The sequence below is a fragment of the Lissotriton vulgaris genome, chromosome 3_2 (genome assembly GCF_964263255.1).
Source record: "Lissotriton vulgaris chromosome 3_2, aLisVul1.2, whole genome shotgun sequence".
Taxonomy (NCBI): domain Eukaryota; kingdom Metazoa; phylum Chordata; class Amphibia; order Caudata; family Salamandridae; genus Lissotriton; species Lissotriton vulgaris.
Genome location: NC_141690.1, coordinates 149,415,786 through 149,442,392, shown reverse-complemented (window position 1 = coordinate 149,442,392; position 26,607 = coordinate 149,415,786). Strand labels below are relative to the sequence as shown.

At 46.2% G+C, this 26,607-nt stretch overlaps 1 protein-coding gene across 1 annotated transcript in view; it reads left to right on the top strand.

Moving 5' to 3' along the window:
- The window catches only part of LOC147725439 (janus kinase and microtubule-interacting protein 2-like), a 220,618-nt gene that overhangs the window by 94,820 nt on the left and 99,191 nt on the right, over positions 1-26,607 (top strand). The window contains exons 6-7 of the mRNA XM_086964451.1: positions 11,365-11,442; positions 18,859-19,062. Coding sequence (XP_086820577.1) covers positions 11,365-11,442; positions 18,859-19,062 — 282 coding nt within the window. The remainder of the gene's footprint in view (positions 1-11,364; positions 11,443-18,858; positions 19,063-26,607) is intronic.

The window sequence follows — 26,607 nt, the reverse complement described above, 5'->3', positions numbered from 1 at the left end:
GCATATCGCCATTGTCTAACCCAGGGTGGTGTGGAGTGCAAAAAAACGATGGATTTGGGCCCAGATCTTTTGACTGGGGGAATGTGTGACATTGATCCACATTCGGTCCATCACTTGTTGTTTTTGCAATTGCCGCCCTAAGTGCGCTGGGGATGCCCAGACGTGGGTCCCAGGCACTCCACACCACTTGGAGTCAAGCTAGCAGGGCTGATGAGAGGTGTTACCTCGAAACCGGTCCGGTCCTCGGATGCTTGATTCCGTTCTGGGAAGGACATGGCTTTTGTAGTTCGGACTGGACTGTTCCCATGGGGCAACAGGGTCAGAGCTGATTTGCATATCGCCATTGTCTAACCCAGAGTGGTGTGGAGTGCAAAAAAACGATGGATTTGGGCCCAGATCTTTTGACTGGGGGAATGTGTGACATTGATCCACATTCGGTCCATCACTTGTTGTTTTTGCAATTGCCGCCCTAAGTGCGCTGGGGATGCCCAGACGTGGGTCCCAGGCACTCCACACCACTTGGAGTCAAGCTAGCCGGGCTGATGAGAGGTGTTACCTCGAAACCGGTCCGGTCCTCGGATGCTTGATTCCGTTCTGGGAAGGACATGGCTTTTGTAGTTCGGACTGGACTGTTCCCATGGGGCAACAGGGTCAGAACTGATTTGCATATCGCCATTGTCTAACCCAGGGTGGTGTGGAGTGCAAAAAAACGATGGATTTGGGCCCAGATCTTTTGACTGGGGGAATGTGTGACATTAATCCACATTCGGTCCATCACTTGTTGTTTTTGCAATTGCCGCCCTAAGTGCGCTGGGGATGCCCAGACGTGGGTCCCAGGCACTCCACACCACTTGGAGTCAAGCTAGCCGGGCTGATGAGAGGTGTTACCTCGAAACCGGTCCGGTCCTCGGATGCTTGATTCCGTTCTGGGAAGGACATGGCTTTTGTAGTTCGGACTGGACTGTTCCCATGGGGCAACAGGGTCAGAGCTGATTTGCATATCGCCATTGTCTAACCCAGGGTGGTGTGGAGTGCAAAAAAACGATGGATTTGGGCCCAGATCTTTTGACTGGGGGAATGTGTGACATTGATCCACATTCGGTCTATCACTTGTTGTTTTTCCAAATAAAAAGCAGCAAAGTTACTCTGGCACAAACAATTGTATTATTTCACTTCATATATGGCAACAAGGACTTTCCTGTCTGGCCAAAACAATCTAATTCTAAAGCTGTCCCAGCAATTAGACTAATATGTCTCTAATCAGTGGAGCTCAGAAAACTGTCTGAGGAGCTCAGTTATAGAAGTTCGAACTCTGCAATAAATTTCCTCTCTGCATTTTCTACTAGCTTAGTTGTGTTCATTATTTGTATGGCTACCTGTTCTATCCCTGTGTGAAGTATTTTGAGGCTGTCTGAAGAAGTTGGGGTTAAGAATTAACGGGCATGGCTGCTTAAAGATCTCGTCATATTTGTGTCCAAATTTGGTTGAACATTTCCTTCATTTACCTGTGATTAGATATGTCTTAATTAGTTTATGTGTGACCCAGAAGCTACAGATAAGGGCCAATGTGAAATCATGGATTCTTTGGGTTTTTCCTGAGTTTTATAGAGCGTGAACCTGACCCGAAGGTATCAGAGCGCTTTACGTGAGCACCAGTTTTTTTTACACAAGGACAGTTTCATTTTCGTTAGGCACGGGGAGATTGGGTGATTTGCCCAAAATTACAGGATGTTGAGTGTCATTGCCAAGACTCGAACCCGGTTCCCCAGACCGACCTAGCCCCTTAGGCCTCATCCTCTCCCTTGTTAGTGGCATATGGCCAAGCTATAGAACCAGCACAATTTTTTGTTGACATTTTCTTTAGGCTTAAACTACTTTCAAATTGAAACTTTGACAGTGATTCCTGTTTGTCCTATCCCACCATATATAATTAATTAATTAATTGCAGGTTTATATAGCGCTAGGATCGACTCCCGGAGGAGTATCTCCGCGCTTCGACCACTGCGAAAACCTTCCTGGCTTCCCTGAGAGATGGTCCCTTAGTGGGTATCTCCAGGGTGAGACCAGGCATCCCCGGCGGTCTGGTGGGGCTGTTAGTGAAGATGAGGCAAGCTAATGCCCAGAGTTGCCGAGTGTGATCGCTGATCAAAGTGGGCACCGAGGCGAGAGAATTATCGAGTCCGCTGACCCTGGTCCAGAACCCTGCCGCGTCGGGAATCGAACCCTGGTCCCGGGCCGTCCTCTGCTCTCGGGTCTGCCGCCTCTAACCAGTGAGCCACACTACTTCACATATGCACTAGTACTTTATTTAAAGTTTAGATTAGGGACACTGCCATTGACCAGCTCTCTGTTAAAATCGAGGAGAAAGCACACCATGTTATGTGTGTTATTTACAAAGGAGGGAAAGTGAAGTACATTTCTGCTTATTGGTCGATATGACCTTAATGTTTGATGTACATTTTTAAAACCAGTCCTGAAATAACTGCATTATGTCTTGTAAATATGGATTATTTTTTGTTAAGATTGTGCGCATCTAAAAGTACAAATATGTGTCAATGATTTTAAAGGTATTCATGGAAACAGCGATCTGTATATTTTAATACTCCACACTGGATTTGAAATGTATTTTCTCCTAGCTACCTGCAGTGATTATGATAATATACGCATTTTATGATGGTGGCTAAATGCAGGAAGTCTATATAAAGGGACTGTTTTGTGGGGAGTTTAATATTGTTTTGTATAATTGGCAATTTCTTTAGGAAGATGTTTTTATGTTACTGTTTTATGGATTAAGCAGTATATGTTGCATGTAGAGATGAATGGTGAATGTATGGAAAAGCCAATATATAATGTTTTATGACTGAGTTGATTTCGTTTAAGTGACAGTGATAACTCTTAAATTGTTGCAAAGCATCAAATGGCATTTAGCAAACTGATAAAACAAATTAACAAATGCAGATTTGTTAATTGTGTTTGATTTTTAATGATCGGTTGTAAAATATTATTTTATACATAAGCTATAAATCATGTCAAAATAACCACGTCGAAGAAAATAAACAGAAAACAATTCCAACAAGCCTTAACTAAAGAGAAGGTAATCTCACATCAGCTGCTTAAACAAATTAAGACCAGACAGTTAGTATTGATGCCCAAGTGCCACACAGAATAAGTCCATATTTAGGTAGTCATTGATGCTCTACCCTCAACTGGCAGGGGAGATACTTGCCCGCGTGCTCTCCAAGATGTAAATCTCACTTTTGAAATAGTGGATGCTAATGCTCTCCAAAAACACCATGTCCTCGTGCATTTGTTTTGAAGACTTTATCTATAATGGTTTGTCCCCTACCTATCCAAAAACAACATGTTCAAATGAACACCACTAGATGTCAACCTATTCCAGCTACATATGAGGTATATTAAGGCTTCATCTCATCATTAGTTGTCGTCATTCTCTTTATGAACCTACTGGTGTCCTGACTGCTGAGATCTTCAAGCTCCCCAATATGCTGCATGTGAAACTCCACTGCAGTGGCATCAACTGTCTAAGGAAATGTCTTGCCTCTGTCAAAGCCTTGGTGTGTTCACATTGTGCCCCATCCCTTAAATTCCACACTGACAGTAACCTCAGCTTCAAGAGTTACATTCCCAAGAGGATGTAGACAGCTTGGCACAAACAGACTTTCCCTCCTTTGTAGAGGCAATCCATCTACTAAAGCTGACTTTAGTATCACTGTCCAAGCCCTAATCCTGTCCTTGGTAAACAATGCATTATTGTATCAGAGGCGTAGCTAGACCTATCGACGCGCGGGGAGAACCCTGAGTTTCCAGTCCAGTGCAGGTAAGAGCAGGGGGGAGGGGATTGGTGGGGGTGTTGGTGCTGTTCGACAGATGACTTGTTTTCGGGGGTGGGTGGTACTTGACTGGCTTACCTCCACCGCCCCCAAATAGAGTGCCACCTGGACCGCCCCGCCCCTTCCTAGCTACGCCACTGTATTGTATTCTGCAAGCATGTGATAAATGTATGCAAGAACTGTGGTTGGGGTGGGGGTGAGGTGGGTAGTAGGAGAGGAAAGGGTGGTTTTGTGGTAGAGGGAGCATTGTCCTTCTGTCAAACAAAAAAAAAGAGAATGCAGCAAAAGCTTTATGTGATTTTTCCAGCCAGAATTACCAGCAATAAAAAAATCAAGCATGGTTCGCCCACATCTGCAAAAACCTGGAGTAAAAAATCCTACCCATCCTAAGTCAGGCAGAACGAATTTCCCTGCAGTCATTTTGCTCCATCTGACTTAGAATCGGGGCCAAAGACATTATCACTATGGCCGAGATACCCGCCACCCCCTCTCAACACAATCCCCAAAAGGAGTGAAACCGGAAACAGTTCTTGAAGTTTTTGGAAGTGGGATGGAGTGACCATCCCGGCCGTATTTATTAAAACAAAATTAAAACATTAAACGTTTCATGTTATGTACAATTTCATTACCATATTGCGATGTTTGGCTAACCTTAACAGATTCTCTAATACAGAGGTTCTCCTAGCCGAACTAGCAACCTACAAAACATTTCTTGACATATTGAAATTGTACAACCTAACGTTTAAGGGCCAACGGCAAGGTCATAACCGGTGTCAAGATCCCTAACCAGACTTACCCCTCCCACTTGGGATGGGCGACAGCACGGAGGCGTACCTCAAGTGCAACTACTACCAATTTCCCTTGACTTGACGGGGGCACCTAAAACTCGACGCCAGTTAAAGGTCGTTCGAATACTCGTGTGAGGTATCTAGAAGGTATCGTGGCCCTTATCCCAACCCCACACAACTTACCGCATCTGCCGTCGCAGATGTCACTGGCCCCGGGAAATTCCCCAGGAGGGGGCTGTAACCCCTCCTACAAAGGAAGGGGCCTTGACCGCCTTTCCTTTACTTCCGGCGACCCATCCTTAGAAGGGACCGCCTCCCCATTGAGGGGCCAATGGCCACCTCTCCCGAGCGCTCCCATCCGTGTTGGGTGACGCCCACTCATAGGGATCTACTAATTAGTGCTCACCGATCATGACCTTACCGCCTACCAAAATAAATACGACAGTGCAAATTAACCTAAGAATACCTTGGCCACTATGACCGAAAGAGCATACATCAAAATTCAACACTAAACTGAATATCTTTAATGGCAAACGTACTCAAAAACGACCATTCTTTATTAACTCAAAATCAACATGGCACTACAACCTGTAAACGCAAACAAACAAAATTAATCAACTTTATTATACACAACTGGCTGTCTTCAGGGGCTGGTGGGTGGGTCAAAATTGGCTCTTCGTTCTGTCCCGAGCTCACGTGCAGCGAGGAGGTGCAGCTTCAGGGCACAAGAACAAGAGGATGTCTTCTGGTCTTGCGTCCCTTTTTATCCGTCTTCAGGGCGGGCGTATACCCGCCCCTGCCTGCCCCTGAGGGCGTGGCTGGCTGCGTCGGTGTCTAGGCCAGCCCACTCTAGGGCGGGAACGAGCGCGCCCCAGCTACGCCGCTTCGGGCATACCAGCTGAGACGCGCCTCCCGCCCAAAATGGCTTCCCGGGGGGATCGAGGCACTCGGCCATACGTTCGGGGGGACCGATTCGGTCGCCCCTTTCCATATGGCCGAGATACCCGCCACCCCCTCTCAACACAATCCCCAAAAGGAGTGAAACCGGAAACAGTTCTTGAAGTTTTTGGAAGTGGGATGGAGTGACCATCCCGGCCGTATTTATTAAAACAAAATTAAAACATTAAACGTTTCATGTTATGTACAATTTCATTACCATATTGCGATGTTTGGCTAACCTTAACAGATTCTCTAATACAGAGGTTCTCCTAGCCGAACTAGCAACCTACAAAACATTTCTTGACATATTGAAATTGTACAACCTAACGTTTAAGGGCCAACGGCAAGGTCATAACCGGTGTCAAGATCCCTAACCAGACTTACCCCTCCCACTTGGGATGGGCGACAGCACGGAGGCGTACCTCAAGTGCAACTACTACCAATTTCCCTTGACTTGACGGGGGCACCTAAAACTCGACGCCAGTTAAAGGTCGTTCGAATACTCGTGTGAGGTATCTAGAAGGTATCGTGGCCCTTATCCCAACCCCACACAACTTACCGCATCTGCCGTCGCAGATGTCACTGGCCCCGGGAAATTCCCCAGGAGGGGGCTGTAACCCCTCCTACAAAGGAAGGGGCCTTGACCGCCTTTCCTTTACTTCCGGCGACCCATCCTTAGAAGGGACCGCCTCCCCATTGAGGGGCCAATGGCCACCTCTCCCGAGCGCTCCCATCCGTGTTGGGTGACGCCCACTCATAGGGATCTACTAATTAGTGCTCACCGATCATGACCTTACCGCCACAGGCCCGGATAGTTGACCGGCTATCCGGGCCCCCCACAAAACTCCTAGCTAAAGGTCATGTTCCAACGTTTTTAACCATGCTAAGAAGTCTCCTATGAGTAACTCATTTCCCACCCAAGACAAATGCACACCATCCCCCAGATACATACTGTCATCATTAATACAACCGTGCGAGATAGAATGCAATGTCCTGGAACGGAACAACCTACCCATTTTGTTATTAAGTTTCCTAACAGAATGGTTCAAAGCAGGGATCGAAATAGCCCCCCGCCACACTTTTCGTGGGATCATATGAGACCACGCAATTATGCACCCCGGAACTTTCCTCGCCAACCAACTTACAGTGGAAAGCATTGCCTCCAGGAGAAGTCGTCTACCGGTGGTGACCAAATCATTGCCCCCTAAATGTACTATGACTATAGACGGCGGTGACCTCATCCGCCCTAACAAACCCTCAAAGTAAGCCTGAAACTGGTCAATACAGAGACCGCCCCTTCCGTAGAAGGACATCCTGTACCTGTATTCCCCAGCTACGTGAATCATGTCACCTGCTTCGAATACGTCTGCGGCACGCCTCACGTATGAGTGGCCCACGACCCACACCTCCTTTCTCACAGCCGGTGATGTCTGACCGCTGGCCCGGTGTTGGGTCGACTGCATAGTCCGCCCCGCCTCGAAGGCTTGCGTAACTGAAAACCAAACAAAAGACAAGAAGCGTGAGTACATTATTACAGCTTCACAACATGTGCAACCGCACATACCTCTTATAACAATTGGAGGACCAACGCCCCACTCGTTTTACTTGTTCCACATTAAGACCCCTGGCTGCAGCTTCAGTGGCAGCCCCTATCCGAAAGGAATGGGTCCCAAACTCACCCGGGTCCAAGCCCGCTGCGGTAATCGACATCGCGAGCACCCGCTGAAACTGAAACTTTGTCAGTGGGGTGGCGTCCGCGTGTCTCAACATTGTCCCCCCCCATGATGCCACCCTTCGTGCTAGGTAATCCTCTAAACACCTCACCGGACACATGGAAGACCCTGGAATCCTGCGAATGACTATGCAGTCTCCCACCCCACTTTGATCGGTTTTTGACTTGACAAAGGATACCGTCATAGTCTCACCCCTGATCTGAACGTGTTCCCGGCACAAACCCCCCGCCACATCCCGCTTGCTCCTTGCCACCAGCTCACTTATCCTCATAGCCCCGTGAAACGCAAGCGTAAAAGCGGCTCGGAACAAACAGGCCTCGAACTGAGACGAGCATATGTCGGGGAGTGTGGCCAGCAACTGGGACAACCTATCCAGACCTATCGGGCGCCTCTCATCTACTCTGCGACCCTCAAGGCGTTGCCACCCACGCAGCGCTTTCTGTACAGCAAAAGACGCTGTCGGGTCCTGGATATTATGAGCCCTGGCAACAAAGGAGATGGCAGCACGATGCCTCTGGGCTGTAGCCACTGACTTCCCAGCCTTACGCAAGGACATCAGAAAATGTACTACCCAATCCTCATGCCCCCAAAGTCCCCCTCTCTCAGTCCCCAAAAAGGCCAAATAAGCCCGAAACGCCCCTTCGTATGCCTTCCTCGTCCTTGGTGCTAGACTCTCTCCCACGAGGTAACGAAGTTCGGGGCACCGAGAGACCAGAGAGCTTCGGGAAAGGGTGCTGGCTCGGGGTCCGCTGAGGGAAGGAAACCCGAGAAAGCCTGCATTTGAAAACGAGACAGTGCATCAGCAGCCTGATTCATCACCCCCGGGACATGTTTTGCTCTGAATACCACGTTCAGTTGCATACACAGTAAGACAATTTCTTTAAGCAGCCTCAAAATCATTTTACAACGTGCTGCCTGACTATTGATGCATTCTACAACGGTCATATTGTCAGACCAAAATATGACAGAATGATTTTTGAATCCATCGGGCCAGGATCTGAGGGCCACCAAAATAGGAAACAGCTCAAGGAAAGCAATATTACTCGTCAGCCCTTCATCGTGCCACCATGTTGGCCACTTTTGTGCCGACCATTTTGTGCCGAAGATGGCGCCGAAACCCATGCTTCCCGCTGAATCCGTCCATAGACCAAGCTCTTCAGAGGACAAGGCCGGTTTGTTCCAGACGACTCGACCATTGAAATCCGCCAAAAATGCTAACCAAATACGCATGTCTTGGCGGACCTCGGCCGATAACCTCGTGCGATGGTGACCCTCCTTTAGGCCGACCATTGCCTGTGCAATCGAACGGGAGAAGGGGCGGGCCATCGGGATCACCCTTAAGGCAAAATTCAACTTCCCCACCAATTGCTGCAATTGATGCAGCGTAACTTTAGATGCAGTGATACACATTTGCAGGGCTGTCTTGAATTTCGATACTTTGGACGCTGGTAAACGAAAACAACCCTCACTAGAGTCCAACTCGATCCCGAGGAACTCGAGGCAAGTCGTGGGACCCACAGTTTTACCTGGTGCCAACGGCACGCCAAATTGATTCATTAAAACACAAAATTCAGTCAAGGCCCGGGCACATTCATCATCCCCAGCGGCCCCAAGGAACAGAAAGTCATCGAGGTAATGCATCACATTCCGAAAACCTGTTCTCTTCGTGTAAACCCATTGCAGAAAACTACTGAATTTCTCGAAATAAGCACAAGATATCGAGCACCCCATCGGCATACACCTGTCCATGTAATACAAACCTTGAAACATGAATCCCAACAAACGTTGGTCTTCCGGGTATACCGGGAGCAAACGGAACGCTGACTCGATATCTGATTTCGCCATCAGCGTCCCGGGCCCCAGGCGATTCAAAATGGCTACGGCCTCATCGAATGATGCGTACCGCACCGAACACATTTCTGGATTAATTGCATCGTTTACAGAAAGGCCATGAGGGGCTGATAAATTGTGAATCAATCGAAACTCACCCGGGTCCTTCTTGGGGACCACCCCTAAAGGAGAACAAACAAAGTTCGGCACCGGGGGGACAGGAAACGGGCCGGCCACCCGACCTCGGGTAACCTCTTTCCGGATCTTATCCTGTACTACAGTAGTATGCTGCAAGACGGAAAGTTGATTTTTGCACGTCCCGACACCCTGAAAGTTACCCACCGGGATGCGGAAACCATATGAAAAACCGTTTCGTAGCACCCCAGCAGAAGTACGATCTGGGTATTCGCTGAGCCAGGGAATCATCGCCAGGGTATCAATCGGGGTTGGTAAAGGCGCCCCTCGGACTATATTAGACCTGTTTAGCGCCTCCTCTACCCCCATTTTCACCCGATTTGGCTCTGCACGAGGACTCAGGATGGGGTGCCCCACAACCACTACATTCGTGTTTGAACTTACAAGATCCCGGGGGCCTAGTACATTTGCTTCTGTTGAAATTGAAACAGAACCCCCTCTTCCCTGTATTGCCGGCGGGTCTCGGGTAATCGTCTGTACCCGTACCCGACCGAAAGGGTGTCCCCCCATTTTGGCGGGAGGACTCACTAACAGCACTCCCCACCAACGGCACTTTCAACATCCCCGACTCTTTCATCTTATTCCATGTTAAAGAATCGTAACAGTCCCAGGTTAAACTTTTGTTATGCTCCATCGCTTTCCTGAAAAGGTTGTCATAACAGAACCATTGGTTACCTTGGTGTGATGTCGAGTACCCCATAATTCGTGACTGATATACTGGAAATTCAGGGAGCAAATCAGGCCTACGTTCCCCCAAAATTGCCGTAAAAATTCCCCAAGCATTACCCCAGTTACCAATATTTTCATTCACTTTAAAGGCGGCCATTTTTGCGCGCCAAACACTCGGATGCATCAGATCCTTTTGACCCTTAACAGTTTCGACCTCATAGTGATCAACGAGCAGGGAGAAAATGTTAACGTATTCCCCCGCCCAAATCTTTTCCTTTATTGGCAAAGGAACATGTTGCCCCAATTTTTCTCTACGAGAGGGTGTTGACTCATCCCTTGCAATCGGCAATGGCCGCTTACCTGCACCGGACGCTGCTTCCGTCCCTCGTGGCTTGTCTATCGCCGCATCCGGCGCGGGCACCTTGGCTGTATCACGTTTCTCGCGCAACTGCTTTATGAGTGCTTGCGCTTCGGTAGCCATGGCGCCCCCATTACCGTCCCCCAACCATGCTGCTAACTGTGCCGCCAACTCGGGAGGCATATCTTCGGCAGACGTCGGGGTGACTACCACGGGAATCGGATTCCCCTCATCCAGTACCGGGGCCGGTACCGGGGCTGGCGCCTCGAGCGGGGAACAGGGAACCGGGACGTCTCCCCCGACCGGCCCCCTTCTCGGCCTCTTTGGCTTCCCTCCGGCCGGTGGACGCCCCGATCCCTCCTCGCCGTCTCGCTCCGCCAACCGCTTCTTAATTTCGGACATGTCCTTCATGAGGGCCCGAACCAACTGGTCAGTCGACATTGTCTTCGCTCCTTTCTTGGGCATCTTTTCAGATGAAGTATCTAAAAGACAAAGAGAGAGATTAAAACGCTCAAAATTGGCTCTTCGTTCTGTCCCGAGCTCACGTGCAGCGAGGAGGTGCAGCTTCAGGGCACAAGAACAAGAGGATGTCTTCTGGTCTTGCGTCCCTTTTTATCCGTCTTCAGGGCGGGCGTATACCCGCCCCTGCCTGCCCCTGAGGGCGTGGCTGGCTGCGTCGGTGTCTAGGCCAGCCCACTCTAGGGCGGGAACGAGCGCGCCCCAGCTACGCCGCTTCGGGCATACCAGCTGAGACGCGCCTCCCGCCCAAAATGGCTTCCCGGGGGGATCGAGGCACTCGGCCATACGTTCGGGGGGACCGATTCGGTCGCCCCTTTCCATTCTTAGCACTTTATGGGTTGCAATGCTCTACTTTACAAAGCAGTTGAGAGAAAGATGGTGAATGAGCACAAATCCTTTCATAGTCTAGAAATGACCTATATTGTTTGCACTTCTTCCCATTGTTGAATTATAACAAAGTGCTCTTTGGTTTTACTATTCAGGACTTATTCAGCAAACAGAAGGGCTACTTAGAAGAAGAATTGGACTACAGAAAACAAGCGCTGGACCAAGCATATATGGTAGGGCTCAAATTCTCATCACGTTTATTACATTGGTCATTTATGAATTAGAACGTGTGATGTCTTTTTAATTCATGTCTAACAATTGTTTTGAATGTGTATCTTATAGTGTTGTATTTAGTGAGTGATTTACCCCAGTTAGATATAAAAGCTGTGTTTTACTACCATCTAGTTCTCTGATTTCAGTTCTATAAGACCCTTTCTGTTTTATGATTTACATGAACATGTAGCATGAATGAGATATGGCATTTTTATAAAACAGTATATGAGAGAGGCCAAGAACAGTGCTTCCAAGTAAGTTCCTATGTATTTACTTATTCATGTTGTTCATTGTTTTGTAAGGAAGCTACCTTCTAACAGGAAGGCACTTCGAAGCAGGCTTCATAAAGATGGTTTGCTACAGACACTTGTAGAGTCAAACTGCACAGGAGTTCTAGTGCACAGGGGTGTCTAAGGATGGAGTTTGGAGACTGATGCTTGGAAGGAGTAACGGGGTCAACTTCAGGTGCAGTTAGGAGACTGACAGAGTTTAGCTCAAGGGAGAAAGTCATGACAATTCCTGTGGTGAAAGGGACTGTGGAATAGTTGTATTCCTAGAATGAAGACTGGGTCACACTATTGAAAACATAGGAGGACAAGTCAAAAAACTTTAGTTATACCAGATCAAGAGTCATCTCCAATAGCTCACTGATGTAACCTTTTAAAATGCTATGCCTGACCCACTCCTTGTTGCAGTGAAGTATTTCTGACTGCATGGAAGAGGGATGTGTAGAGAACAATTCCCAGCTCTGCCTCGAATCTCCATGAGCAGAATGTTGCTTTTAGGGTTGGTGGTGCTCGCCTCTTGCTGACCTCCAAGGATAAAAGGTCCAGGTTAAATCACTGAAGCATTTCTGCCCCTGTGAGTGTCCTTGCCTATGACTTGAAAGTACAGAAGTCCCTTGAACCGATCAAGCCGCTGCCTGGATGGGAGAAAATAAGTGGACCAATGAGTCCTGTGCAATGCTTCCCCTGTATCACAAAGAGACTTGCTGTTGCTTTAGGGGAATCATCCGAAGCATTTGCAAAACCTTGCTTTAAGGTTGAGAAAGGACAAGAAACCCATATTCACATCAATCTATTAGTGATCAAAAATGAAATTCATGAATGTCACAAAGATGACTTCTAAAAACATTGATCAGTTCTGACTGGGCTTTAGTGTAGCTAAGTGGGTTGTTCTATGGTGAGCAACACCCTATAAAACCGTACTGAGCCTCAGGAGGGTGGAGTGACGTTGTTATAGGGTGTACTGGAAGTGTAGGGTAGAGCACCGCTTTTTCTACTGAAGATTTTTCGATGTTTTCGTGCCTCCGGGGCTCTCTCCCCGTCTGGAGAGATATTATTACAACCTCCGATAGCAGCTGTACCTGGTTGGGTATAGCTGACCCCCCGGGCACCGATGTGTGCTGAATCAGCTCTAAGTTTGCCTGTTATTCACCTACTAAATCGTTCTTAACGTGTATTTCAAAATAAAGCAATTATTCCATTGGTTCTGGACATTTCATTTATTCCTCATGAAATTGTTTTCTTTTTCAAAACATTATTTCCGTTATTTCACATCAAAATCCAATGCATTTCGGCAGTATGGTCTGCCTTCATCAGGGAAATAATAGATCTACAAATTAAGAAAATACACATTTTCAATTTTGCATGCTGTATTATGTATTACATCATTCTTCTACTTAACTCTTTGAATTTTGCTCTAATTTCATCTTAACTTCATTAGCGGACCTATGAGAACCTCTGCTTTCTATTGGGGCTTATCAAGTGTATAACTGAGTCTCACTCCACTTACTAAGTCAATTGCATACACTAAGCTCTGTTACTAACCGTAGTTAACTACCATCTGTAGAGCGGGTTTCACAATAGAAGCTACAAGCCTCGCGTTACGCGCTGGCAATGGTGTTTTCTAAACGCGTACGCGTGTAGCCAAAGTTATGCGCTAGTTGTTATTACTTCGGATATGAGGGAGGGTAATGCTCGTATTCTACGCACTTCAAACTATCTAAGTTAGATACGGCTCGGCTTACCACGGCGTTTCTGTTCCTCGCGCCATTCCTCAACGGACTGGTTCTGCTTCCTTTCGGTGTTACGCCCCTTGCGCCTGCGCATTATTGAGTTCTCGCTGACCCGTTTTTTTGGATGTTCAATATCACGCTAACTTTATTGTTCTGTTCTAGGGGATCTGTGCCAGGGCACGTTACTACTATGTATATTGGCTGCTAATGCGCTTGCACAATATTTAGTAGATTTAGTAGGTGAATAACAGGCAAACTTAGAGCTGATTCAGCACACATCGGTGCCCGGGGGGTCAGCTATACCCAACCAGGTACAGCTGCTATCGGAGGTTGTTATAGGGTGTACATCACCCTATAACAACGCCACTTCACCCTCCATAGGCTCAGTACAGTTTGTCTCAGTAACCCTACTCAGTCCTGGGTAAGGGTAGCACTGAAGCAGCCCGGCTTACTAAAGGACCAAATGTAAACAAAGCATTTACCAACAACTCAACAACGTAATGTAGGTAACACAATAAAAGCATAACACTAATTTATAAAAATAGATTATATTTTCATCATTTTTTCATCACTATAAACTTTAAAACTGGCTGGATGATTCAAGAGTTGCAAATTTGAGAACATTTAAAAATACTTGCCAATACAGATATAGATGTGGGCTATCTGGTTGCACAGAGTCGCGGTCCCTGGAGAAAAGTGGGGCGCTGCTTCACTACACTGCTCTTTTGGGCCGTAGCAAAGGGCAAGACCCTGTCATAAAGACTCGACCAAGAGACCTCAGTCAGTTACTTGGCATGAAATGTTGATTTGGGACCAAGTCCTGTATCCTTTTTGCTCCAGCGGCACTAGAGTGCCTCTGACGTTGCGCTGGCAATAGGACAGGTGAGGCTTGTGACCGTCAGTGCTGAGGATGCCAGGGGAATCCTCCAGTGCACACTCCTGTGGTTCACAATGGGTAGCAAGGTCCTGGGTTATGAGACTCGGGGTCCCTCGGTATCCTCGATGGGATGTAGAGAGTGACTAGTTCCAACTAGTCCTCTGGTACTTCAAGTGCTTGTGTTATGGGTGCTGAATGATCACTCCGCAGTAGCGGCTCCTAGGGGTTGGTGCAGGTAGGGTTAAGTCTCTGATGCTCTTCAGGGATCCGCACTACAACTCCCATGATGCACTTTAGTCGACAAAGGATGATTCCTTTGGTGGGCTCGAGGGCGAGTTGCAGGTCAGTCCTTGGAACCTGTTGTAAGCTTGTGGTTCAGATAGGGAGCTAGGACCACTAGCCCTTGGGAGATTCTCTGGGGTCCTTTGACACTGGAGACACTCCTGCTCTCTGGAAGCATCCTGTCATCAGATGCGGGTTGCAGTTTCGGTCTGTGTCCAGTTGGGTGCAGCAGGTGCAGCCCTTTTTGCCAACTCTCTTTTGTGCAGTCCTGAAGTCCTAGACATGAGTCCTTGCAGTTGGTCCAGCAGAGATGATTTCTGGGGGACAAGATGCTATATTTAACCCTGAATTCAACTCAAGAGGAGAAGGCACCTACTAGCCAATGGGCTAGGACACCCCTAGGCAGCTCTTGCCACCTGATGAACACTTCCTGAGAAGTGTTCTATTCAGGTATTCCGGAAGTCCCCATTTTTCCCTAAAAGAAAATGGCAGAAACCTTCTCGGGTGGGCAGACCTCACTAGCCCACCCTAGGTGTGTGGCTAGCCATAGCCTACTTCCCCTTTCGAAAATGGTTCTACATTTAGTGAAATCCTGCATTTCAATTGGGCCTATTCGCAGCCAGGATGAATCCACTCACTCTGGATATCAGGGGAGTGTTCGGGCACATGAGCTGTTACGATTGTTTTTTCAGTGGCGCGAAGCATATCATTGCAAGAGGACAGCACAAGAGCAGGTTAGTAGTACCCTGGCAGCCAGGACAGTCTTCAAACAACCCTGAAAAGGGGCTTTTGGGATTGTTTTAAATGGAGACGAGATCTGCTGAAAAGCTGAGTAGAGCCTGGTGTGGGGAATAATCAGGGAGGAATCAAAGGCCTTCAACCAATGATCCAAACTGCCCTGCTTCATTCCGATTCCAAGTAATTATTGACCAAGGAAAGGAGTGGTCTTCAGAGAACTTGAATCTAAGTCTGATGTTTACATGAAAGCCAGTCTCCCAGATATGAGGGGCTATCTCCTGCAGTCTGTTAAACGTGCTGGAGAAGTTGAAGGTCTACCTAGAACCCAGAAGATTGCCTGCTTGATCAGAGGGAATGAAAGCGTCTGACCCTGCAGGGGGAGAAACTGTCCAATAGAAGGCCGCTGTGATCCTAGTGTGAGTAACATTGCTGACTGCCCTTGAATAAACACAGAGTTAACACATGTAGCGGGGGCAGCTTCATATTGCAGCCCCCACATTGGACCACATACAGAAATCAATGCAAGTAGTCATGCCCTGTTTTCAGGCACTCCTGTGATGCTCTAAGGCTTAGTGCTGTTGCTTCCAAACCCCCAGCAAATCCCAAGGAGCAGCTCCTCTGCCTAGCACTCCTGCTGCACTTCCACCCGTTGCAGCTCCAGTCCCAAGTGAAACTGCCACCGCGGTCCTATATCAGCAGAGATGTCGCGGAAAGCACCAGCCAGAGGAGCTCCCGCCAGTTCCGCTCAACCGCACCTGTGTGAGAAGGTAATAGAGTCTCGCATGAAAACATGCAGACCAAGTTCTTCGTCACGAACAGTGACTTGCCTAAAGCGATCCCATTAATATTGTTATGAACTATTGACTTGAACTACAAAGTACTCTGAGTGAGTAGAGATCTTGTGAACCGCACCTATGCCTAATCTGTATCCTTGGTTACCTTAAGAAGGAAGATCTACAGAGATGATAACCACTCCTGGAAAATTGAGAGGGCTTCAAAGCAGATGGGTGACTTAACTAGGCAACAAAGGTTGGATTTACGACCATGCAAGTGAGCCCCAGTGAATAATGTTGTATTACATTTTCCTGCAAAATTAAAGTATTTTCTTTTTACTAAGATAAGCACAGTGATGGACAATACATTTATTGTATCTGTTGTCTGACTGTTGAGTTATGGGCTCTTGCCCTGTATTCAACTTCCCTAGGAAGCCTTTGACTGGTTGTCCTCGCTAGTCTGAGAGTCACACGCGGAAAGTGTGTACTTCGCCAAGTTTTCAGTAGGACACTCCTCATGACACACCCCTGGGTTTCTACTTTCCAGGCAATATTGCTGTATCCTTACCACCTTTTTATTTGGTTTTCAGCACACAAAGGGTGCCATGGTCCTGGGCCCTGTGCCCTGACTCATCTAGCCAATGTTCACCTAGCAATAGTTCCAATGCAAAATGAATAGTAGACAGTGCTATTGTGAAACCGGTCCATGTCCTGAATTTCAAAGTGTGGAGGGCATCTTTCCTTCCAGTCTACGACATGCTGAAGGTGAGGGGGCTTAACTTGTAACATTATCTGAAGGATGAAATGAGTGTCAGAGGTCCTTGTCATTCTTGCCTCCAAAAGATTGGGGGTTCTACAAATGTACACAAAATTGCAGTGCTTGTCTCCATGAATGTTCCCTTTAACCTCTTCGATGCCAGGGTGTTTGGCAATTCCATTCGCTGATGTTTACTGAGTTCTAAACAGTTTTTCAAGAGAAGGTGGAGGGGGTGCACTCGTAGCAAAGTTAGACATGAAGGCAGTAGTTCCAAAAGTACTTCTTTTATTAAATCAATCCTTAAAAAACGGCACACAGCCAACGCGTTTTGTTCCCAGTAGTGCCAAAAGGGATCTTCATCAGGGCTTTTAAATATTCAACTGATCGGCGATAAGTTATATGCTTAAACAAGTGACGTCCTGAAGGGCACAATTCACCTGGAACAAAGTAGATGAGAATCTCTTAAATATTCAACCAATCGGCTATGATAAGTTATAGACTTGAACAAGTAATGTCCTAAAGGGCACAATTCGCCTGGGTCAAAGTAGTTCGGAATCTTACGCCATTAGGTTTGAAGAGTGTCTCTAGAAAGGCCCCAAAGGTAGTACATGCAGGGCGCCACTTGTTAGTCAATAAATATTGACTTGTACTCTCAAAGAAAGGATTCCGAGGGTGAACAACCTTTACAACGAAACTTTTACAATGCACTACCATTACAACGCGGTCATTACAACGCAAACCATTACAACGCATTGCGCTGGGGGGCGCTCTAGGATAGGGAATAAGTTTAATTTACTATCCAACACCTTCCCTAGTGTCCACGGGGACTGGTGTTGGAATAGTAAATTAAACTTTTCCCTATCCAGCACCCCAAAGCGCTATGCGTTGTAATGGATTGCGATGTAAAAAACCGCGTTGTAAAGGCAGGCGTTGTAATAGCCTGCGTTGTAACGTCATACATCCGATTCCGAGAAACTGCATGATAACCAGCTTAAATGTGGAGTTGGTGACTATGCAAAGGAGCTCATTTGTTCAGATGTTCATGCCATTGTGTGCACCGGGTCCTTTCAAACTCTGTTTGTCATATGGTATGTCCGCTTGAGTGCGTGTATGTCTCGTCTGTGTGAAGTGAACGCATGTCAGAATGAATTCGCAAGTGTTGCTGTGGTGTTGTTGGTGCCTGTCTGTGTAAATGCGTGCAGCACATGAAGGCTAGACCTATCGGCATTTTCGGGGCTTGTTTCTTTCTTTATCTCTCCGTTCACCAGGAAGAGCATTCTTTAAAGAACGCCCCTTTTACCTTTTCGTTCAATTAGTAATCAGCAGACCTCGGTGCCTGAAGAGAATGGCAATTTTCCTCGTTTAATCTCTCGCGAAATGAGTTTGCAATTGACGTATGGGCTCGGTAACCTTAGCGGTGCCCTAAAGAAGCGCTTCTGCGGTTGCTCATGGTAACCGAAGAGCAGGAGAGGGAGGCTCGGGGTGAGCTGGGCCTCTGTTCTTCTCTGTGTTTATCTGCACATAACTTAACCAGCGAATCCAATTTGAACGAGATAACTATGACTGGTGGGCTTTCAATAGCAATGTAAACAAAAAATGGCACGAGCTTGGAAGAACTTATGTGAATGCAGGGGATTCCAGTATTTGTGCAACTCACCCCCATACTCGATGTAAAATTCACGTTCTCTGAGGATTGTCCTTTCAAACGGAAACAGGATATACCTTATTTTCTCGCGGCCTGTGCGTGCAGCAGGCTAAGCGAAGACGCATATCCATTTCAGAAGGAGGCCGTGCAAAACAGCTGCTGCCTTTTAGCATTTTGTTGTTTAATTATGGTGTATTCCTCGTACGTAGCTTTATGTTTTGTGAATGAGTCCTGAGGTATTCTTGAGTGAAGGCTACGCATGCTGACGTGTGGTTGGCTCCCCGCAGAAAATCCAGGACCTGGAGGCCACGCTGTACAACGCGCTGCAGCACGAGCCGGGGAAGCGCGTGAGCGAGTGCCTGAACGAGACGCAGCGGGACGACCTGCGCGCGGCGGTGGAGAAGCTGCGGCGGCAGATCCTGAGGCAGAGCCGCGAGTTCGACAGCCAGATCCTGCACGAGCGCATGGAGCTGCTGCAGCAGGCCCAGCAGGTAAGAGGAGGCGCGCTGCCGGGCAACCAGCAGTCACACCTGAATAATAATAGCAGGGTTTTAATGAATGTAACGCTGTCTTTTTTATTGAGTCTGTTAAAGTGAGCCGTAGGTTTCACACAATATAACTCCTGCTCACAGCTGTTTCTAATCCAGGTCGCCAGTGTGTCAATTTGAACATTAGTTTTATTCGAAGTTATAGTGAACGATCTATATTTTTTTTGTAGAATCCATTTTTACCATTTCAAACACACTTTATAAATAAAAATACGCATAGGTACCCTGCTTTTCTCTGTACTGGGCAGAGTTATTTTCTCCTCTCACCGAACTATTCCTTTCTCTCTAGTATGACCTGTGTTTCTTACTTCAGCCCACTTTACATGTCAAGGTTAATTAGCAATACAGCTCATTTCTTCTTCGCCTGTCGAATGATGTTTATGGCCCACCAGTTTTTCATATCCAATGAACACACTGCAAAATGTCTCTTCTCTTCCACGACTCCCTTTCCAGATTATGGCGATGGCGACTAAAAGAAGACAAGTATTTTTTGCATAATTTATCAAAAGTGATACTCTCGGGTCCAGAATTTGTGTCACAGCTGAGGCAGAGCAGTGTATTCTTTCATCAGGCTCAAAGGGGGATCCCAACATTGTAATATTTTTTGTTTTGTTAGTTTGAGAGTACCTTTTGTCATCGAGCATATTTCATGACCACAGGCTATTTTTAGGTTTGGCGGAAGCGAAGATCTTTTGATTTTACTAAAGTTGAGTCTTTCACTGTGTTCTTCCACCCCCACCGCATACAGCATGGCGCAGTGATTCAGACCCCTTCAGTCATTGGCAGACTTCACTGTGCATAACTACATTCTTTCCTTTCACGATGTGTACATCCACACACAAAGTAGTTCCTTAAATGCCAGGGACTGCTAATGCCATGTGTTCTTTTTGAGGCCCAAAAATGATTTTGCTTTAAGCCAATGTTTTATTTTTGGGTTGAGTAGGGCCCTGCAACTTCTCCAACAATAAAGTTTCAAGCACACTATGACTGCACAAAACAAACATTGACAACGCTGAAAGGCCGGTGGCCAAGCCAGACCCAATGGTTTTGCAAAATCTTGTTGTTACCTGCTGTGTCCCACTGGAAAGGTAAGGCACAACTGGGCCTGTCTACATTAGTTGGAAAACTGAGGGTCATAAAATGCTCTCATGCAAAACCACCATATACAGACCATTGCAATTTTCTAGTTTTGGCAATGTGTATGATGGTAATGATCTGCCCACTATGTGACACAGCGGGCATGCCATCATCCACTGAGAGCATAACTAATTTACGCCCTGCAAATGACTGAGAAGACAACCATTATACTACAAGTCAGCTCTCCGGCCTCACAACCTCCTCTAATGGGCTCTTGAAGGATGCTGCAGGCATCCTAAATCCTCTGGTGGGTTCACATTTGTTTTTGGCTTCTGTGTTGAAATATAAGTTTCAGAAGTTTATTGACTTGTTAGGTAGAATTTTATTCTGAAAGTATGAAATGTAAGACATTTTTTAGAACGTTCTAGAAAAAAATACTGCTATTTTCTAGATTCCTTTTACCCATTACTGAGGTAGATTATACTAAATATTCCTAGGGAAATGCCTCACCATGCTTAATAGAGGCTTTCCTCATATTTTAAATATACAGTATTTCTGGATGTAGGGGATGTGTATACCAAACCGTTCATAATAGTTTGTTCTTCTCTTTAATGAATAGTTCATTTAGATGGTATGCTGACATTTAATCTATACAATACTTTCTTAAATATTTGAATTCGCATCGTCAGCTTGCAGCCTTTCACTGTAATTATTCTAAAATGCTTAATTTTATGCTTTTTTATCATTAATACTAACCCTCACATGAAAAGTGTGTCTATAACTTCCCATATCTTTAATAGGCCTTCACATTTTGTCTATGTGCATCCGATTTAAATATACACCTTCCAATATTGCTTATGTTCACATATATGCCTTTTGGAAATGTGAATCCTCACATAAACCTCAAGTTTAGAAGCAATAATGGAATGAATAACAGATAGGCGCATTAACGGAAATGTTTATATATATGTTCCAAGAGCAAGTAGACAAAACATATTAGGGAATTATTACATTCCTAATTTACTTGTAGGAAATTGGTTTAATATTTGGGCCGGATTGGTGTCCACAACAAGTAATAAAGTCACTGTCTTGTTAGGTTTAATCATACCTTTCAGTAATTTAAACCTGAGATAAGTACCTAGTTAATGTTAAGTGAACTTGTAAAGCGCAGTTACCTGAAGGTGTCCTGGCGCTAGCTCAAAGCAATGGACAGAAAGACCTGAAATGAGAGTGGAACTAGAGGTTAAACAGCTAAGTTCTCAGCTATTTCCTGAAGGTGAGCAGGTTAGGGGCAGAGCGAAAGGAGTTAGAAAGATCGTTCCACGTATTGGCTGTGCAAATAGTAAACTTTTGCCACCCTAGTTAGTTCTCTTAAATTTGGGAATGGCCAGGTTTTTGGCCCCCAAGGAATGGAGAGTTCTGTTGGGAACGTACCAAATAAACATCTGCCTAAGGTGGGAGGAACCAATGTTGGTTTATTACTTAAAATGTGTACACAGAGCTTTGAATTTGACCCGGTGCCTTACTGGTACCCAGTGAAGTTTTTGAATTTCAGATATAACTGATCTGAATGTGGGAGTGCCTGACAAAAGTCTGGCTGCAGCATTTTGTAACAGTTGTGGCTTGTTAAGCTGTTGCTGCTGTAAATTAAGGTACAGTCCATTACAATAGTCCAGCTTTGACAGGACAGGGGGGGGGGGGGAGTCACAAATGTGTTTTGAGACAAATAGGGGATGAAATCCAAAATCCTTTTCATCATCCTCAGTGTAAAATAGGTGGAGGCCATCCCTGAGTTTACCTTGTCACCAAAGGTGAGATGTTGTCCATTTGGATACCCAGAATTCTAGCTTTCCTAACAGGAGTAGTCAGGGAGCCTAATTCATCAGGCCACCAGAAGGGGACCAGAAAGAAGTATTATTGCCGAAAAGAATGACATGACTTCCGTTTTATCGGAATTCAGTTTTAGGCAATTATTACTCATACACTTGCTAATGGCCAGCATGCAGTCATGAAATTTGATGCCTGTATATGTGTCCTGATTAGTTAGCGACACCACAATTTGTGGGTCATTGGCATAAGAGGTCAATGAAAACCCAAAGCATCTTATTAGAGATGCCAAGAATGATACATAGACATTAAACAGGGTTAGACTGAGCGAGGACTCCAGTGGGTCCCCGCAAGGGACAGAGAAAGGCTCAGAGACAAATGAGTCGAAGGCCACAAATTGTTTCCTATTGGAAAGGAAGAAGCGCAGCAGAGTCAGAGTTGTCCCCTGCATGTCATGGCTAAACGGTCCAGCAAAAGATCATGGTGGACCATATCAAATGCCTTGGAGAACTCAAGCAATATCAAGGCAGCATTGCCTCCGGTATCTAGAGCCTCACTGATTTCATCTGAGGATTTAATCAGGGCTGATTCCATGCTGTGGCCTTCTCTAAATCCGTATTGAGTATCGTCTAACACTTGGTTTTCCTGAATGAAATTAGATAGTTGGGTGTTCATGGCTTTTCCACTAATTTCGCCAGAAGAGAAAGCCAAGAGATGGGCTGGAAATTGTTTGGGTCGTTGGGGTTAAGACTGGATTTTTAAAATAAAGGCAGTATGGAGTAGGCCTGGGCGGTAAATGCCGTTTCGCACGCAGAATTTGAGTAATTTTGCGTTCTGCGGAGAATGCGAAATTGCCTAAAATTCTGCATTCCGCGACTTTGCGAAATTTTTAGCTTGTTCGCGTTCTCAAAATGTGTGTTCGCAAGATATTTCCCCCCGAGCAGGCAAACAGCAATTGCGAACAGGAAAAAAGCATTGCGAACAAGCAATTCCCAGTGTCCGCGGAATTTCTGCATGTTTGCAGAGATTTTTTACTGTTTCGCGGAGATTTGCGTAACACGATTAAGCAAATTCTGCCCACCCCTAGTATGGAGGCCACCTTTCTTGCCTTGGGAAAAAGGCCCGTTTTGAACATAGTATTGAACAGAGTGGTGAGATTGTTGACCAATAATTCTGGGACAATTTTTACCACATTTACTGGACAAGGATCCGGGGTGAACCTGACTTTGCTATTTGAATAAGATCAAGAACTTGATTAGGTGAGAGTGGAACTAATTGGGAAAAGCTGGTCTGAAGACTTTGTGTAGTATGAACTATTGCGGAACCTATTTGTAGGCGAATTTCAGCTGAGGCATCTTTGGGGCAAAAGACATCATAATAAATGCGCTCTACTTTATGTAGAAATAACTTTTTAATGTTGTCACATAGTGGTTGATTGCTAGTGATCTTGGTTTTGCATGGTAAGGTGAGTTTCATCACAGTTCTGAACAGTTCTTGGAAGGGTTTGTAATGGACATACATTTTTTGTACTTATTATTTTCTAGGTGTTAGACCTGGCATCATTTGGGTGAGTCTCCCTTACATTTTTTACTGATTGCCTCCTCTGTTTTTGATATGTTTTGCTGCACTGTGCCACTGCTATTCAGTGCCACAGTGCAAGTACTCCCTATGTTAAATTGATGTATTGATTAGTGACTCCATGATTGGGTTATTTGATTTACTTGTCAGACCCTAGTACTGTGCACCATGTGTGCCCAGGGCTTGTAAATCAAATGCTGCTGGTGGGCTTGCAGCACTGGGTGTGCCACCCACAGAAGCAGCTTGTAAAGTGTGTCTCCAGCCTGCCATTGCAGAGCCTATGTGCAGTCTAGTACTGCCATGTTGACTTAGCAAATGAACCCACTTGTCAGTCCCTAAACCTTCCCTTTTCTTCATATCAGACACCCCTAAAGTAGGCTCAAGGACAGGGTGGGTTGTAAGTATAAGGTAGGACATGCCGTGTTGTGTGTGGCATGTCCTAATAGTGAATTACGGCTATTTTCGTTTTTCACTATTGCAAGGCTTCCTGCGTCCTATAGGCCAGAATGGGCAGTTTGATTATTACATTTTATAATCCTAACTGACTCAGGGAACATGGTTGAAACTTAATATGCCTGAACTCAGAATGATAAAATACATCTTCTAGTAAAGTTGGTTTTAACATTCTTTTTTTGAAAATGCCACTTTTAGAAAGCAGGTATTTTCTTGCCTAACTATCCCAGCCTGCCTCGGCTAGGTTGTGTATTCCTTGTCTGGGGTTTGAGTGACAGGGGCTGGGGGATTCCAGGAGAGAGGGTGAGTCAGCACAGTGCTGAATAGAGAGATCTGCATTCAGCTGGGAGGGAGGAGTTGCACCTGGGACCTGAGTAGGGCCGTGCCTTCCCTTCACAATTCTGGTTCCACCTCCTGTGGTGTGTCTGATGTCCCTGGCCTACACTGTGAAAGGAAAGAAGGAGTCTTGTCAACAAAGCGCTCCAGGACTGACCAGAACTGGTTTGTACTAGGCAGAGACCTCTCTGCCTTCAGAGAACAAAGAGAAAAGTAGTATATATATTGGGACCCAGACCCAAAAACTTTAGATCAATTCTGGGAACAAGACAAACTTTTTGCCAAGGAGAAGAACCAAGGAAGCTGCAGGAGTTTGGACTGCCCCACTGCCAGTGTGCTGTTTTCTGGGTTGGCCTGCAGTGGTTTCTTTATTGCCAAGGAAAGGAGAAGAAACTTTCATCATCTTGCATAATATTGCTCCAAGGGCTTGAACTTGTGCTTGTATCCTGCTGAAGTCTCAGGGACAAAAGACTTCACCACCAGCTCCCCTCTGAATTTCCTTGCTGGGAATTCTACCTGCAGAAGCCTGCGTGTCGCTGGGAGCTGGAAACACGACGCATCAAGAGAAGCGAGTCGCAGCTGTTGCCATCGCATCACCAGGGAAGCGTGTCGCCGGTGCAGAGGTTGCCTACGCATCACTGGAGAAGCAAGTCGCCGCTGCAAGGTCGCCGTCGCATCGCCGGAGAAGTGTGTTGCGGCTCCAAAGCTACAGAGTTCACCGCACGGCTCCAGGTGTGCACGCATCGCCTTCACGTCATCGCATCAAGGGCGCCATCTTATCACATCGCACCGGATTGTCGCCTCGCGGCGCCATCTTGTGCATAGCAACTGGGCCGCAGGACGAGAATCTACGCATCACCTCCTCTCCGGTAAGGAGCAAGACGCATCCCCTACTCTGCGCAAGCATTGAGGCTTGACGCATCATCTCCCCCAAAGCATCTCCCACTCTGCGAGTCTTTTGTTTGTTTTGCGTTATGCATCCACGTACTTGTGTGAGAACTTTGTCGCATTTATCATCAACTTGAACTAAGTGACTTCTACCATCTTTAAGTCTATTTTGAGTACAGTATTGTGGATTTTGGTCGTTTGTGGTCTTGTGTTAAGTCTATATAAAGAATAATTATTTTTATAAAACCTGTGTGGTGTCCATCTGTTGTGCTTTCACTGTATTACTGTGTATATTCACAAATGCTTGACACACTGCCTCTGAGATAAGCCTGTCTGGTCATGCCAATCTACCAAGGGGGTGAGCAGGGGTTATCCAGCAGTGTAATCCCCTTTCTCTGACTTAAGAGCAAGGGTCCCTATTTGGTCAAAGGTGTATACCATTGCCAGTTCTAACACTAGGCACGGTAGCCTTTTCGCCATAATGCTCTTGATGTTTACAGATTTGTAGCTAAGGCACAGAGTAGACAGTCTTAACTTACTGAAAATGTGTAAACCATTTAAAAATACCAAAGCAGTTACACAGTCAATAACACAACACAATAAATCCAGTTTATAGCTGAAGCCTGAAAGTAGAGAAGATTAAACACATTTCTAGGTACCAATTTTAAACAGGGCATTGCCATTTTCCTTAAGAAACATTTTTCTCTGCTCCTACCAAAGCTGAAGTTGTAGCTGCTGCCGTGTTACTGAATGTCGGGTACACAAAGCTGGTTGATCCATGTGGAGCTCTGGAGATTTTGGCGGAAAACTTTCTAAGTCCCAACACAGAAAGGGGGTTTATCATTTTTTTCTGAGACGTGAGATCTCTGTGCAGGAGAAACACGACATTCAATTGGACAGAGTGGTACTGCAAATCAGATATTTTTCATGGCAGGTACCCTTGAAGCCCAGGAGCAAAAGATTTTCAGAAATTTCCAAATTTCTTATTGGGCTCAGACAATCACAGCAGTACACATTTAAGGTCCCTGGGACCTCTACAGGTTTGGATGACCTAAAGACTCTCTGGGTATCAGGTAGAAGTCACCAACAAAGTACAGTACAGTTCATGTTCCAGTTGACACTGGTAATTTCCAGAGAAAAGCCTGTTGCAGCTTGTTGCTCTATAGCTAATCAAGATGTCAGACAGCTGACCCTTGGAGTTCACCTTTTTGTCCTGGGTACAAGGGGCAGCAGGTCCAGTCCTTCAGGGTTCCTCCCAGGCCATGGTTGGCAGGTCTAGGCCGCTCCTTTCTTCAACAGATCCAGAAAGCGTTCCTGAGGAGGGTACCC